Source organism: Lolium perenne, chromosome 2, assembly GCF_019359855.2.
Source record: "Lolium perenne isolate Kyuss_39 chromosome 2, Kyuss_2.0, whole genome shotgun sequence".
NCBI classification, from domain to species: domain Eukaryota; kingdom Viridiplantae; phylum Streptophyta; class Magnoliopsida; order Poales; family Poaceae; genus Lolium; species Lolium perenne.
The window spans coordinates 331,109,167-331,123,887 of NC_067245.2; the positions used below are offsets into that span (position 1 = coordinate 331,109,167).

At 43.8% G+C, this 14,721-nt stretch overlaps 2 protein-coding genes and 2 long non-coding RNA genes across 17 annotated transcripts; 2 read left to right on the forward strand and 2 right to left on the reverse strand.

The window, feature by feature from the left end:
• The first annotated feature begins 1,110 nt into the window (after window positions 1–1,110).
• LOC127323393 (uncharacterized) lies at window positions 1,111–5,298 on the forward strand. 2 transcript variants are annotated; one of them, XR_007865650.2, is made up of 3 exons: window positions 1,111–1,775; window positions 1,947–2,147; window positions 5,152–5,286. It is a non-coding gene; the product is annotated as an uncharacterized lncRNA (long non-coding RNA). The 2 variants fall into 2 exon arrangements; XR_007865649.2 differs by having other exon boundaries at window positions 1,116–1,775; window positions 5,159–5,298.
• LOC127323392 (uncharacterized) lies at window positions 2,281–5,425 on the reverse strand. Its single transcript, XR_007865645.2, has 2 exons — window positions 5,286–5,425; window positions 2,281–4,603 (listed from the first exon to the last, which is right to left on the reverse strand). It is a non-coding gene; the product is annotated as an uncharacterized lncRNA (long non-coding RNA).
• Window positions 5,426–7,414: 1,989 nt separating this feature from the next.
• LOC127323390 (auxin response factor 4-like) lies at window positions 7,415–11,068 on the reverse strand. 13 transcript variants are annotated; one of them, XR_011752903.1, is made up of 7 exons: window positions 10,538–11,064; window positions 10,213–10,466; window positions 10,039–10,129; window positions 9,736–9,966; window positions 8,148–9,248; window positions 7,985–8,048; window positions 7,415–7,899 (listed from the first exon to the last, which is right to left on the reverse strand). XR_011752903.1 is itself a non-coding variant. In XM_071826877.1 (6 exons), exons 1-4 carry the CDS (start codon window positions 10,788–10,790, stop codon window positions 10,120–10,122), a joined length of 291 nt encoding a protein of 96 aa, XP_071682978.1. In that variant the 5' UTR covers window positions 10,791–11,068; the 3' UTR covers window positions 7,415–9,248; window positions 9,736–9,966; window positions 10,039–10,119. The 13 variants fall into 13 exon arrangements, 5 of the variants coding, with proteins under 5 accessions (XP_071682978.1, XP_071682977.1, XP_071682976.1 ...); XR_007865642.2 differs by having other exon boundaries at window positions 7,415–7,992; XR_007865639.2 differs by having other exon boundaries at window positions 7,415–8,048.
• A 1,654-nt stretch (window positions 11,069–12,722) lies between these two features.
• Window positions 12,723–14,388, forward strand: LOC139835923 (uncharacterized). The gene is made up of 3 exons (XM_071825824.1): window positions 12,723–12,739; window positions 13,162–13,381; window positions 13,977–14,388. Exons 1-3 carry the CDS (start codon window positions 12,723–12,725, stop codon window positions 14,316–14,318), a joined length of 579 nt encoding a protein of 192 aa, XP_071681925.1. The 3' UTR covers window positions 14,319–14,388.
• The last annotated feature ends 333 nt before the right edge of the window (window positions 14,389–14,721 follow it).

Below are 14,721 nucleotides of genomic sequence, written 5' to 3' on the forward strand. Positions count from 1 at the left end.
AGTGGAGACGCGGCGTTGAATGCTTGGACCATGCACTGAGTGTACCCGTCGCAGACCATTCGGCGAGCGATCATTTTCAGCTCATGGTTGCCTAGCTCAGCTGCGGAGCCGGAGAGTGACGCAACCGAGGAGATGCCGGAGTGGCTGGACGGGCAAGAGTTGGAGGCACCTGAGTCACTGGAGTAGCAACGACCGGACTGGGAGCGGGAGAAGAGAGTGGATCTTATCTGCGCTCGGGACACGGCGACGCGCCCGATCGAGTCACGGTAGAGTCCACACAGCGGGTAGCCGGCCGCGGAGCCGTCCGCGCTCTCCTCCGGCACGGTAGCAAGCCGCCCCGCCTTGCTGGCCGCTACTGTGTGGATTAACGCCATTTTTGTGTTTGTGGCTTATTTCTTGCTTTCTCGAAGATCCTGAGAAAAATGTGAGAAGTGCAGTTGTGGATCTGTGCATATATGTTATGTAGGTGTGAGTTGGGTTTCGGCCGGCGGCGCCATGGCGGAGAAGGCGCGGTCGGTGTCGGTTTTGCAGGTGGCGGCCCTTCTCCTCGACGGTGGTGCTCCGAGGAGCTCCGGCGTTGACCTGCTGCCTTCTGCGAGTCAGGGGCTCTGCGGAGCTTCTTGGCTTGTTTCCCCTTCGCCGGAGTCCGCGGGGCGGCGGATCTGGCTTAGGAGCTTCCGACGGATTCAGAGCTGCAACGGCGTGATGACGACGGCGACTTCAGGTGTAGATCCTTTGGGATCGGTGATCGGCGACTTCCCGCTGGCTTCGGGGGGCTCCGGATCCAAGGCTTTGTGCGGAGTTGGAGCAGCGGCGCGCCACCGACAGCGCTCGTCGTCTCCGGCGTCGTCGAGTTGCATAAGGGCTGGGCTGTATTTTTTGTTTCTCTTGAGGGCCTTTGTGTAATTTGTCGTTGTATTTCTGTGTTTGTCATCGCAAAAAAAAAAAAAAAAAAAAAAGGATGACTGGGACCGCGTGAAGACGAGCGGCAAGTGCAGCAGGACCGGCCCGCCCGGCGCCGTGTCAACATCAACTGAGTTTCCAAGAGCTAATACTGCCGAAATTTTCCACTCAGATGTATGACCCGGATGAATACTTTGGAGTAGATTTTTGTTCCTCGCACATGTCAGGTAACTTATGTGCCTTTGCAGGAAGCAACGTCCTATGGAAGAAAATTCTACCACTATCTTTATTCTAGTTACTAGGAAGTTTGCGGCGCGGCGCACGCCGCGCCCGTGCTGTCTACGGTGTTGTGAGTGTAGTTTGTGTTTGACAGCAGTTCAGTTATATGCATGTTGGTGGTTTGTTGAATAGTTTGAGAAGGGAAGCTAGATGGATCTGTTTGAGAAGAGAAGGGAAGCTTAAATCAGTATAATGAAAGATGCTTAAATAGACGCTAAGTAAAAAAAAGGTAGGCTAGCTGCTAGCGTCATGTGTCTGGATCGCGGGGGCTTTGGTCGACTGGACCCGCCGACCGACAGATCTACACGAACAGTTCCCTTTTCACACTTCACTTGCCCAGCTCACGGCATCCTCTCTTAGCACTTCCCAAAGTCGTTCAGCAGCCCCCGGCGGCGGCGTGGCAGTGATTTCATCTACGCCCGCATCAATTTCGGTTCCCGGAAGAGCCGAGGCCACCGATGATGTCTCAATCTCGGCGCCACCATCTTCGGCCGCATCGGGGCATGGTGACACGCGCCCACGCATCTCCTTGGAGACCCCTCGTTGACTCCAGACAAAAAGAACGAAAACGCAGACGACGCAGTGGTGCCAAGGTATGCAGTATGTTCGTCTTTCGAGCGGTAGTGAATAGGTTCAATCTTCTTCATATGCGTTACCTGAATAGGTCAGTCTGCTCGGAGTGCTATGTCTTCTTGCTGCATGCTCAGATTTGTTCCTTTTGTTTGCTCAAATCAACTGAAGCTTCATTTTGCTGGTACGCGCAGCCATAGGATTTTTCTTCTGATCAAGATCTATCTCATTGGAGCACCGATTTTGTCAGTAAGCCTCTAGGTAAGAAGAGGTAGAAAGGAGGTGCTGAGTGGCAAGCGATGGCAACGGATAAGAAGGCATGGAAGTTGATTTAAGCTGGTAGACTGTAGACAAAGAGCAATGGAAGAGAAATTGAGGTGATGTGCTACCAGCTGGTATGTTCCTCTTCTCTAAACCAGTGAAACTGAACTGTCATATTAGGCATGAATTATTTTCATGAATCTCGTGCTTCCTTCAGTCTTACTTTCCAATTAGCAAATCCTATATCGCTTTTTCTGTATACGGAAATAAGTTGTAACTGAATAAGAAAACTAAGAATAAATACAGCCTTCAACGCATTCATTACATTTGTGAAGAGCAGTACAAATACACGAAAAAATCTATTGACCGTGCCATCATACAGAACCAGATGGTAGTAGCAAACACGTACTAATACGATGCATGTTAAATGATCCGCATTCATATTTGCAGCAGCCGTAGACTGTACTTTGAACATCCAACACCTACTATTGTGTTATATGCCGAAAGGTATGCTAAGTTGCGCCGATATCTGCAGCAGCTGTGCATAGTACTCTGAGTACTCAACACTTGCTGCTGTTATACGCAGATACCTGAAGTTCAGCTCCCTGAGCACTGCCTCGTGCTAACTTTCAGAGTGGGTTCTCTGTTGTATATCTGCTCGTGCAGTCAAATTTGAACAGTTAGCCCCTATTTGTTCATACTAATAAATAACAGAATTGTGAACAATTTTTAAAACTTCCCGCAAAAAGGCCTAGGTAGAAGGAGTACAATATTTAGGAGTGTACCGAGCTGTGTGAATTAAATGCTGCTTCCTCCATCCATCCACTAAAAAAAATAAAGTCTATAAGTCTAACATTCGTTTTTAGAGCATGGCTCTTGAATCCAGTGGCACTGCTGGCTGTTGTATTAGGATGCAGTGCTCAACTCCAGCGGCTGTTAGGCCAGGCAACGATACATGAAGTTGTTGCAGTATGTGAGAACCAGATGAAAGAAATAAAGAGCAGAAGAATAGTATATCTAGGAAGCTGCTCTTCCATTAAGCGTTAATCTAGATAGTTTTGGATTTCCCTATGATTTACTCATATGACTAAAAATTGAGTACTATACATCTCAAACCGAAGGTCATTGAGCATAGTGAAAGAGCTAAAAGCAAAGAGAGCACTCTCCTAGGAAACCACAACGCGTCTGGGTAACATGCTAAAATATTGGTTAGAATTCAGGAGTAATTCCACTTATATGTTAAATGAGCAAGCTCAGTCTGTAATACGGCAGAAAAGGTACTCGTTATACATGTAATGAAAGGGTGAGATTCAGTTAAGTAAATTTACAGCAGAGATAATTAACAATCACACTGAAATAAGCTATATAGATAGAGATTACCTCAACACTGAAGTAATCAACATGACGGAGTCGTTGGGCGGCTTTCTATCAAAGCTGACCACAGATTCATGTAACCTTTAAGCCAATAAATTACTCATGAGTGGCAACGCAAAATATGGACCTGATATGCTCGCAGATAAACAACATAAAAATAAGCTATAGGGGATTTTAATTTGGTGCTGCAATCAAAAAGCTTATTAATTCTAACAGCAAAACGAAAAGACAACTGTGAAAGTGCCTAGTGAAATTTAAAAGAATAACTGTAAAAAAGATACCAACTGCTATGTAATAGTGTATTAAGAGAGGATTTTAATTTGGTGCCACAATCAAAAAGCTTATTAATTATAAGAGCAAAACGAAAAGACAACTGTGAGAGTGCCTAGTGAAATTTGAAAGAATAACTGTAAAAAAGATACCAACTGCCATGTAATAGTGTATTAAGAGAGGCTCGGAGAGTGGTATCACAACCAGAAGAGTAGTGCATAATTTTACATACAAAATATATCAACTGATACACCAACTTGATATGTACAAATGATGGGTTGGAAATAACAAACACGAAACAACAGTTAGGTGCATTTTTAAGCCTTTCTTTGATGTTACTTTCAAAGAGGCAACATTTACTGCCAAGGACAAAATACCAAGTTTCGGCAAGTAAACACCAGCCTTGCCAGCCTTATGTCCCTGACTTGGCTTTATATATAGATTTCGGCAAAGTGTTACCACCAATTATATAGAGTTCGCCAAGAAACTATCAATTGGACTATACAGAAACATGTGTGCCTGTGTGAGTGCATAAGTCTATATCCTAAATCTTTAAAAGATGAAGTTCAACAAATATAGATAGCATACCTCACTTGCAGGTACCTTCAAGATTTTACGCAGTGCTGGGTTTTGCAATTTTTGAAGTAGGATACCCTGGCAAGGAAATCCTGAACGGGTCAAAAAAAAAGCTTTTCTTTTATAGACAGTGCAGATCTAATATCTACTTGAAATAGCTGGCTAGCTGGCCATGCAAAACAATTTTGAAAGCAAATAAACAGGCCAATGAGTTATATGTCAATAGATAAATATAGCTGCTGCACACCCCTTGTATAACCAATCTGGCAGTCCTTCACCATGTCATGTGATTTATAAATTTGTTACCACCCATTGTTTCATGTATCCACCAAAACAGTAGATGAAACCAATGTAGATGTCTGATCCTGAACTGCAAAAGGCCAAAGTTGAGTATGTAGTCGTGAGAAAAATATTGGCTTATTAGAATGTATATTCATAGTGCAAACGGGGTAAGTAACATAACAGTGGTCAGAAACACCTTTTGCAACAATTTTGTTTTCGTATAGGCTATTTGTGATATATGCAATGTGTAAGCAACATAGCATGGTTAGTTTCGAACTAAAAAGACAACATAGTCAACTTGACTGCAGGTCTACAATTTATCTTTTTGTGCAAGAAGTTGGACAAATTACTGCAAAATAGTGCACATCTATGAAATGAACAAATATGTGAACTCATGTACGTTTTTATAACCTTAACTAACTAAACTGCATGTCATTACTGAAATGAAATTTTCTGCTCATTTAATATCAGTAGGCAACAAAGTTTTTTTTAATGCAGTAAGTCAGCAATTTGGCTTCACTCCCAAAATAACAGTATGCTTCCTTCAAACCGTGTTCTGCATGGAGAACCTAAATTAAGGTGATATCTTTGTTGGCCTGTTAACCTGAAACTTGTCTCTCATGCCTACTCCTTCAGTCTACAGGCAATGTCATCAAGCATCAAGGCAACATCATCATGCTATAAGAAATTATGGATTCTTTCCGACCGTAGCACAAACCTCATCCTATGGAATCAGATGCGCATGCTCAGGAAAGGCAAAGTGTACGTACCATGTAAGCTGGGATATGTCCAAGGAGGCGGTTGTGAAGCGTGGAGGGTCTCTCCATTGAGCGCGGCGCTATCGTGGAGGATCTCTCTCGTGTCCCGGCCATCGATCCCCATCAAGGCGAACAGATCGGGGTGGCTTCGGGGGGTCGGGCGCCCATCACCGCGGATAGCACGATCTGGCCCTCCAGGACGTAGAGCTGCCGACCCCAATCCCAGCGAGCAGCTTGCCCTCTAGAAGGAGCAGGGGCTACAATGGAAGCCCAGCCTTAGAGCGGAGGAGGCAGGCTGGGCCGAACCACCGAAGAGTGGCGTAGGCGCCGTCCCGCGGCAGGTGCCGGTCGACGCGGACGTAGTCCACCATGGCGGCTACATCTTGCCATCAGCATGCCCCGACCAAGCTCCGGCGACCTAGACGTGGGACACCATTCCTCGCCGCCTCTGCGTCGCTGCCCAAGCACCACCACCGCTGCCGCACCATACATCCTTGACCGGTTGCAATGTGCCTCCACTGGAAGCGGACCATCGGGAGCCTCGTCTCCGGCCGTGGCGATTGGTCCTCCTAGCGATTGGTTTGTTTTTGGAGGAAAAGGATGAGGAGGCGATGTACTTCCTTGGTTGTCATCACAATCCAGAACCGCTTTGACCAACTGATATCTCTAGATGGATCGGTTCACAAAACGGTGAAGAGAAGAGGTGGACACGTGAAAAGATACGTGTCAATGAGATAAGTCCAGTACCGATAGAACCGGAGATTCAAGGTAAACAACAGGCAGAAAATAGAAAGGAACCGTTCAGTAAGGAAAGGATGACCTGCTGGCTGCAGGTAAATCGGAATTGTATGAAGTAAAAATAAGGAAGGAAAGAAAAACGGAGTCCCGTATGTGTAGGGATGTTTACCCGTGAACAGTATATAAATTCAACGTGTTTAACGCTGATTGGATGAATCAGGAGATGAAACAGTTGCCAAAACGCTACCATTGCGGCAGAAGGGGTCAGCTTTTATATAGTGTATAATATATAATCTAGTACTCCAGATAGATTCGCCCGTGTTTCCATTGATTGCCCGGGTAACATTATTTATTTAAGGGTGTGTTTGGTTGAGCTTTTAGAGCCAACTTCTCGGTTAGCACCGTAGAATCTGAACCAAAGGGTATTTTTACGTATCAGATTCTGCAAACGCGCCAGATTCCATATGTGTAATTCCCGCAGCAAGTCGCAGCGAGCCAACACCAGCTTCCATCGCGGTGGAAGTGGTACCGTTTCGTTCTATTCTTTCCTGAAAAGCAAAGCCCAAGAGTCCTGCCCCTTTCTCTCGTCAACAAAAATAGAGGAGGCTAGGGTTGCGCCGCCCCTGCACCGCCCCTCGGCCAGCCCGCCGGCGGGAGAAGCTCGTCCATCCGGCCCCGTCGCCAGGACCCGTCCGTGTTCGTTGCCGACGCTGTCCTCTATCCCGACCTCGAGCCTCAGCCCCCGTTGATGTGAGCTGCCGACCCGATCTCAGCCTGAGGTACGCGATCCTCTTCCTAGGCGATGGTATTCAGGCAAATTAATCACGCCTCCCCACACCCATGTAACAATCTCATATGTTTCAGCTTTTGTGTGATACCTTTGCCGCTAGAGAGCTTGTCGGCTGGGTTGAATAAACTAGATGATGCCCCGCGCGTTGCTGCGGTATTTTTTAGTCAACATTTCGAGTGTCAGTGTATATAGCAAAATAGAACACCAAATTGGCACTGATTACATTTCCAACAATGTTATAATAAGCATGATCTCCGATGAAAACAAAATGGTTCGGAGTTATGAACATAGCATACTCGCTTACCATGGGATTACCTTGATCACTAGAACATAGAAGCGCGCGTTGCCGCGCCCGTCATCATGAGAGAGATATAATAATAGAGATATTTGAGATGTTTTTGATTGTTCAAATGTCGTAGGGAAATATAAATCATTTTTGCTAATATCTATTTTAATCGGTAGTATTGAGAAATATAACCCTGCAGATAGTGGGTAATTACACTGCATTTTCATGGGAACAAAGATATTTTTCTAACATTCCATAAAATGTCATATTCCAAGAAAACAACATAGTGAGGAAGTTACAGTAGGTTGTGAAAAAAAGCATATACACTATGAAGAACCATCCGCCAAAAAGATCTTAACAAAGTACTCTTAATCCCATGAAGAGCATATACAATATCAAGTGAAGAAAAATTAGTCTAATAATCTTAAGAACATGAGGATTGTTCATCCCAAACCATAACGCGGGAACAATAAGGCACAAAACTTTAGAATTCTTCATTTCAAATTACAATACAAGGAAGACAAAAATCCGCTAAATATCAACTTGTTGGTATGCTCCCCTCTGGATAAAACAAAATAACAATTTGATACACTACTTTGGATGAAAACAAAACTGATTGCTATACAATAATAGGTATAAGGCGCTAACAAATTACCTGAAGTAGCCATCGTGAAGTGGTTTTATTTAACACTACCCCTCTGGCAATTAGCTTAATGGAGCAGTAACATCAACATGCACCACAACTAAACACATAAAATCTTGCAATTTGATCCTTTATTTTGTCCTAAACATACAACATTTGAGGTTGATCCCTAGTAAAAGCAAGAAAGATACCGTCACTCTTTTTCTGGGACAACACCCCATGGCCATGGGCTAATTTAAAAAGAAAATCACTACCTGAGTTTCTGCAACCAAAGAAGAATACAACATGAGAAGTTGGTTCGGTCCAACCATATAGAATCTGAAGTAAAAGGATAATGGCGTGCTAAGGTATGTACTGCACAAACATGGTAATGAAAACCTATTGTAAAGACATTACTTCTAGAATATACTTTTTTACCGTAAAGGCAGAAACTCTGTGTTGCTAAGACAGTAAGACGTCAAGGCCTAGTCTTAAATCGTAATCGCTTCCTCTAACCGTCAGCCTGTCAGTCGTCAATGCCTCCATGTGTAAGAGGAGCCACGTGTCCAGTTTGCACTTAGGCTCTGCATTCCCTTCCAAAGTTTGTACCATGAAAATGAGTTGCGAATTCCAGGTTGTATATATGGCCACAAAGTCCAAACTTGGACATAACCTCTTACTTTAGGAGAAGCAAACTAATGACATATTTCCTTTTTAATTTTCATCCATTGCAAAATAATTCATGAGCTACAAAGATATTCTTGTAAGTAATCTAGATGCTTCTGATTCATAATTTCAAAAACATTTTTTATGAATTTCGTAACCTGTCTAAAAATGGCAAATCTTTTTCTCTCTGGCATATTAAAAACGAGATAGTATAGTAAGATAATTAAGTCTAAAGTAATTTGAAACAATGTGTGCCGCATTATTTCTCATCGGCCTATCTTTAAGAGCACTGAGTGCCAGTTGCTGATAAGTCTTCTAAAGTATATTCTTAATGTATGTTGAGGCTCAAGAAATGCATATGTTCTGAGCACTTGACGTTGATGAACAGATGGCAGAAATGAGTCATGTTGAATAGTGAGAAAGACTCCATGTATTACTGGTTAGCTAATGTGCTGCTGAGCTAGCCGGACGGAGTTCAAGCCTCACCTCTGTCTTATTGAATAGTAGAAATCTTACCGCTTCTACAAAAATATTGGAAGCCTTGATGCCACAATAAAGAACTTGGTTATCTAATGCATGTAAGAATGCAATTCCTAAAGTTGCACCAATGACCATATTCAGCATATTTCCAATAATATGATGAGGTAGCATATCGTTCTGAAAGTAATTGAAATTGCTCCCAGAGCCATTATTTTCAAGTCAATTAGTTGCTCCAAGTATTGCGGACATAAAGAAGAAAAAATAGTCTAAGAATGAGCAAGGTCATGAACCTATTTTATCAGTAAAATACCTCTGGAGCAAAGGTGCAACTTGAATAAGATGGGCAACTTCTCCGGCAAACCAGGTTGTTAATAAACTGGTCAATGAACCGCCCTGAAACTAAAGCAAATAAGAGCCTCCTCTATATAGCAAAAAGAACTGGTACAGTGTGAGAAGCAGCATATTCTCAATAATGAACAAGATGATGCATCTTCAGTATTGACCATAAAACAAATTAAGAAGATGCATAAAATGTGCTCGACAATTTTCAATGTTTAGTTATTTGCAGAGGGTTGTCCTGCAAACCTGAACTTTAGAAAATAATGTCGTGAATTATCCTAGCTTTTGCCCACAAGGCTAGATCTTCTATGCTGATTCACAAATTATTTCTGCATTTTCTAAAGCTTGTGTAAACAAGATCTATATCTTTTAAATATACAATTTTAAACAAAAAAATACAATGAGCTAGTAACATAAACTACATCCACTTGAAATCGGTGGAACATTGATGAAGATGAATGAAGAGGCAACTAAGAAACTATGTATGCTGAATCAATGTATTAGGAGAAACTAAAGCTGTCACTCAACCATGTACACAGACCTCGTTGTTCGCTGGAAGATTGAGAACAAGATGCAACGCGGCCATGTGTTCCACCTCAAGCGTGCCCTTGTTTGACCTGAGCCCGTCACTGCCACGCAGTTGACTATCCACCAGCTGCTCCGCTTGTGAAGTACTCCAAGGTGCATACTATGGCTAGATATGACTGATAAAGGCACACTGGAAAACTGTCTCATAGCCCTCCTAACACCAACACGAAGCTCACCACTCTCTCTGCATTGAGCAGACAACATTTAGCAACGGATCGGGTAAAGTGTTGTGTTGGGAAGAGAAGAAACAACAGACCTGAGGAAAATGAAGGCATCCTCAGGAACAAGCATTTTGGAATCGACAAACACACTCCAACCACTCTGAAGGAGATGCCTCCTAGGTTGTCCTGTTGATTTGCAACAATCAGTTAATACAATCATCACGGAATTATCATTGATGCGTTCAACATAAAATACAAGCTAGCCAAACCTTCAATTTGTAGACAGATTTGGTGTATTGCTGGCTAATTAAGCTACAACGTACAACAAAATGGTCTGCTGGATTAATCAGCTTCAGATCATACTGGCATACTACCTAGCGCTGTAAAACTGCTAGAGATCTCACATGTTAAGCCAAAGGAACAAAAGTGACCACTGAAGATGTGGTGGAAGCGCAACTGCGCAAGTCCATGCCATGCAGATCCTTTGCGCGAGCTCTTGTGTGGGAGGCGACTGGATCATATCCTGTGAAATAGATCAGGTCAGCAAATGCCACAAAAACGTTGATGAACCATACATGAGGGCATGAGCATGACCTGCGCGTAGTCTTCATCGGTGTCGGCCTTCGCTTGGCAAAATTCCACAGAACCAAGTGAGCAAACCGAATCGAATTTCTGAGCCGCGCAAACAGTTGAAGAAAATTCCTGGACGCGGAGCGAAATTGGACTCGAGATTGGGCGAAAAAAGGAGGGGGTGAGGACGCACCTTGAACTCTACGTTTATGACGCGGCCGAGCAGCTTGTAGGACAGATCGTAGAAGCGCATCTGGTTGCGGGCGATCTGGTTCATGAAGGCTTCCACCTGAAAACAACCAAAAAGGAAATGCTAGAGGAGCAGCGAACCGAAGCGGAGCAGACTCCCCGCGCCGAATCGCGAGGGCGGAAAGGAATTAAAGCGAAGAGGCGCCGAGGCGGGACGGTGGCGAGCAATGACGGGGGACTGGGAGAAATGAAAGCACGGAGGAGTAAGAGGGTCTCGTGGAGAAGATGAGGCGGCAACACGGAGGACGGTTACACAAAGAAGACCATAAATTCTCGCCCCATTATTGCTGCCCGCGCGGAGTGGAGCAGCAAAGAGAGAGGAGGTAAGGCGACGCTGGGCCGGTGTCGCTGGCATAATCCAACGAAAGGCCGGGCCAAACACACTCTCGCAGACCATTACTGGCCCAAGTTATGTGCTGTAGCCTAACACAATGCTGAGAGTAGCAGCCCTAGAACGAAAACGGGCCAATAAAATTAAAACGGGCCTTTCTAATCAGATGTAACGATGCCAGTTCGGGAAACCATGCCGGTTCGGCAACTATAACCAATTTTGGACCTTTGGATCGTTCAATCCGATGGCTAAGAATCTAAAATCGCTGTGGAGAGGTCCTACTGGTTCCATTATACTGTTAACTAATGTGACGTTGCACTAAAATAGTGTCAAAGGATAGGTTGAGATTCTTCATCGTAGCAGGAAACAATACATGGAACCTTAGATTTATTTGAGCTTTTTTTCTCTTCAAAAGACGGCAGTAGAGGAGACTTGCTACTTTCATTAACAAAAAGAAGAAAGCTTCTTTGGTTTCATAACTTTCTACATTAAAGTAATATGGACCACTTGAACAATGTTGCGGATAGCCTCTATGGAGATCAAAGTTTCAACTCGGGTGACCAGCAGTAAAATCACATGAAGGCATGGTTAAAGTAAAAGCAAACTTTGTCTGAATTGGCGATCACCATATGAAAGTTGAACAATGTTGCGGATAATGCCTCTATGGAGATCAAAATGTCAACTCGGGTGAGTGGCTGTAAAATCATGAAGACATGGTTAAAAGTTGAGAGGAAATCAAGTAACCTCGATACCAGCCTACGAAAATAATTGTCCAATCATTAGAATGGTTATTTTCAGAGGAAAGTACTCACAATCGAGATAGTCCTACCAAGGAAATCGTTTGTCTTGAGTGATGTCTGAATGTGGATAACTTACATGGTGAATTAATTTGGTTTGATCTGTAACACTGGCCTGCGTGCAAAAAAACACACATGAAAAATAAGTGTAATTCCACGGTAATTTAGTTATCCAACAAATAGCAGACAATGTGTGAGAGGACCTGTTCATGCATCGTTCTGGAACTCTTGTTACCATTCACCGTGGAGCTTGGAGGAAGATGAGGAGCAACCAATCCTGCTGCTTGTTGCAACTACAAAAAATCAATGTCAGATCCATGCCCATCCCAGGAGTCGTAGGTGTATAGCAGGAACATGAAAAGGAAACCCGCATTGAAATCCGTGATAATTCAATAAAAAGAAAGGGAAATGCCATCACAGAGAAAACGCATTTGCGGAGAAGCGGGACTTTGATACCCAGGTGGAGGAAGAAAACAGGCGTCTCACTTCTGGAACCAAAATCGCGCACGATAGATGTTGGTATGGCTCTGCGCGCATGTCTCTCTTCGACTGTTTCCGTGTACTGGCGGAGGACCTCAAGCAATCCCATCTCCATCTCTCGCTAAAAAACGTTGGCTTGTTTTGGTTGAGCGAGGCCTTAAATGGAACCAAACACATAACTTGGTGGAGATGAAGCGGTGTGACGACTCGCGGCGGTTTCTGGAGGAAGACAAAGTAAATACGCGAACAAAAAATCAAACATAGGAACATGAACCAATCGGAGGAATTTGCTTAGGTGGCAGAAACCAAACGGAGCAATCGAACGGACTCTGATGATGATGCGTGAGTGGAGATGAAGAGCAAGGGCCAGTAACAGTATTGGAGGAGGAGCCGAAGGATTGATAGAAATTGAGTTAGAGGAGACGGAGATCTACAGGAAAGGTGAATAAGTAAATGACGTGGATGCAACAAATAGTGGGGACAAATGATAGCCAATAGAAACAATTAGGGTGATGTGGCATGCTTGCATGTTGAGAGAATTACCCATAGTGGGTTGCTTCAATTTAGATATTATTAAATAACTAGTTCTGTAAGCACCTATGAGTGGCAATACTAGAAGCTGCCCGTGTCTACATAGTCAATATTTTTATTGTCTGGAGCCTGTACTGATAGATGCATTGCTTGGGGCAGAGAATAATTGATTGGTTGAACTGGAGCAATACAAAAAATTACTTGAATAATGTAAACACGATTTAGTTTGTAAGTCCGATGATTAGCTAGTAGCGATTTAGTTTGAGGTACAGGAAGCGTGGACCAAATGCTTTGGATGATCTGCACGTGTTGTTCCAGAAGGCACATGTAACAGGAGCTAGTGCAAGCTGTTCGGGAGATATATCAAGCGACGAATGCAGTGATGATGATGTGGCAGCGTTAGAGACAACTGATGAGAGTGCTGAAATAAAGTTAGCATCCCTGAAGAAAGCAAAAGCAAACAAGAAGGGCAAAGAATCAGCTATTGAAACCGAAGAGAAACCTAGTGTCGTTGCCTATTCGACGGTACTCCAGAGGAGGGATCCTCATGGAGGGAAGAAGAAGTAGTGGCCATTGGGCGGAGAGTTCTCGGGACGGTGGTACGCGATTTACCCAGCTTCGAAACACCTGCTCGAGGACAGGGCCTACTGCTGCTTGTCTGGAATTATCTGGGCGCTTTCGTGTTGTTACAATGAGTTGTGGTTGTGCCTCTAAGGCTCCCAGGATCCGGCTTATAAAGGCGCCAGGATCTAGGGTTTACACGGAGAGTCCTAGCCGGAATACAAGTCACCTAACTACGGTATGCTAACTTGCCGTGTACGTTAAGGATCCGCCTTCCCTTATACGTCGTACCGGATCCGGCTACCCTCGATGGGCCTGGCCGGATCCGATTTCTAGAGTTGGTCGGTCGATCCGGCTCCTTGTTCCTGGGCTTGACTTCATCCATCTTGATCTACAGCAACTGGGCCGCCCGACGGGCCATATGTCACCATCACCATCTGTGGGCCACCCGGGCTTGCGGATCTAGGCACTATCGATGGTACACCCATGAAGTATACCCACAACAACTAGTAAGAGGCGAAAGGAATCCTCTAATGCCAATAAAGAGAAAGATGAGAAAATCCCCTTCTTTCGAACGTACGCAGGCACATGTGAAAAGATAGGAATTGCAGCTGAAAAGATTTCATCAATTTTTGTAGCATCATCGGCTCCTTCAACAAACCATGTACTTTCCATTGCAGATGTTATGCAGATGGCGAAAGATTGTGGGGTGAAAGAAGGAACCGCTCTGATGCATACAACCACTATGATGATCGTGAAGCCCGATTTTAGGGAGATCTTCAGCTTGCTTCAAACAAAAGAAGGACGGTTTGATTTGCTGAAGAGGGAGCATGAAAAGGAGATGAAGCGACTGTAGAATATTTTACTTATCGTGTTAAACATTTATGTCAATTTGCTTGTCTTGCCGGTGTCATTTGCGTCTTGTCATGTGAACAACTTTTCTTATTCATATTATCAATAAGTATGGATCATTATGAAAAAAATTACAAATATTATTCCAAAATTGCGATTTACATATCAATTAGTACGCATATCCATGTTTTCTGATTAATTTTCATATAAACAGTCTATCTGGATCTCAGGGGCATTACAGACATTTCTAACCAAACCTACAGTTCACAGTTGCTACAATCAAACAACTTCGAGAAACAGCTTCCAGATAATCCACAGTTCACAGTTTACAGCAGCTTTTTCACAGTTCACAGTTCACAGCAGCTTTTCTATAATCCACAGTTCAACCAAACACACCCTTAGTCTTG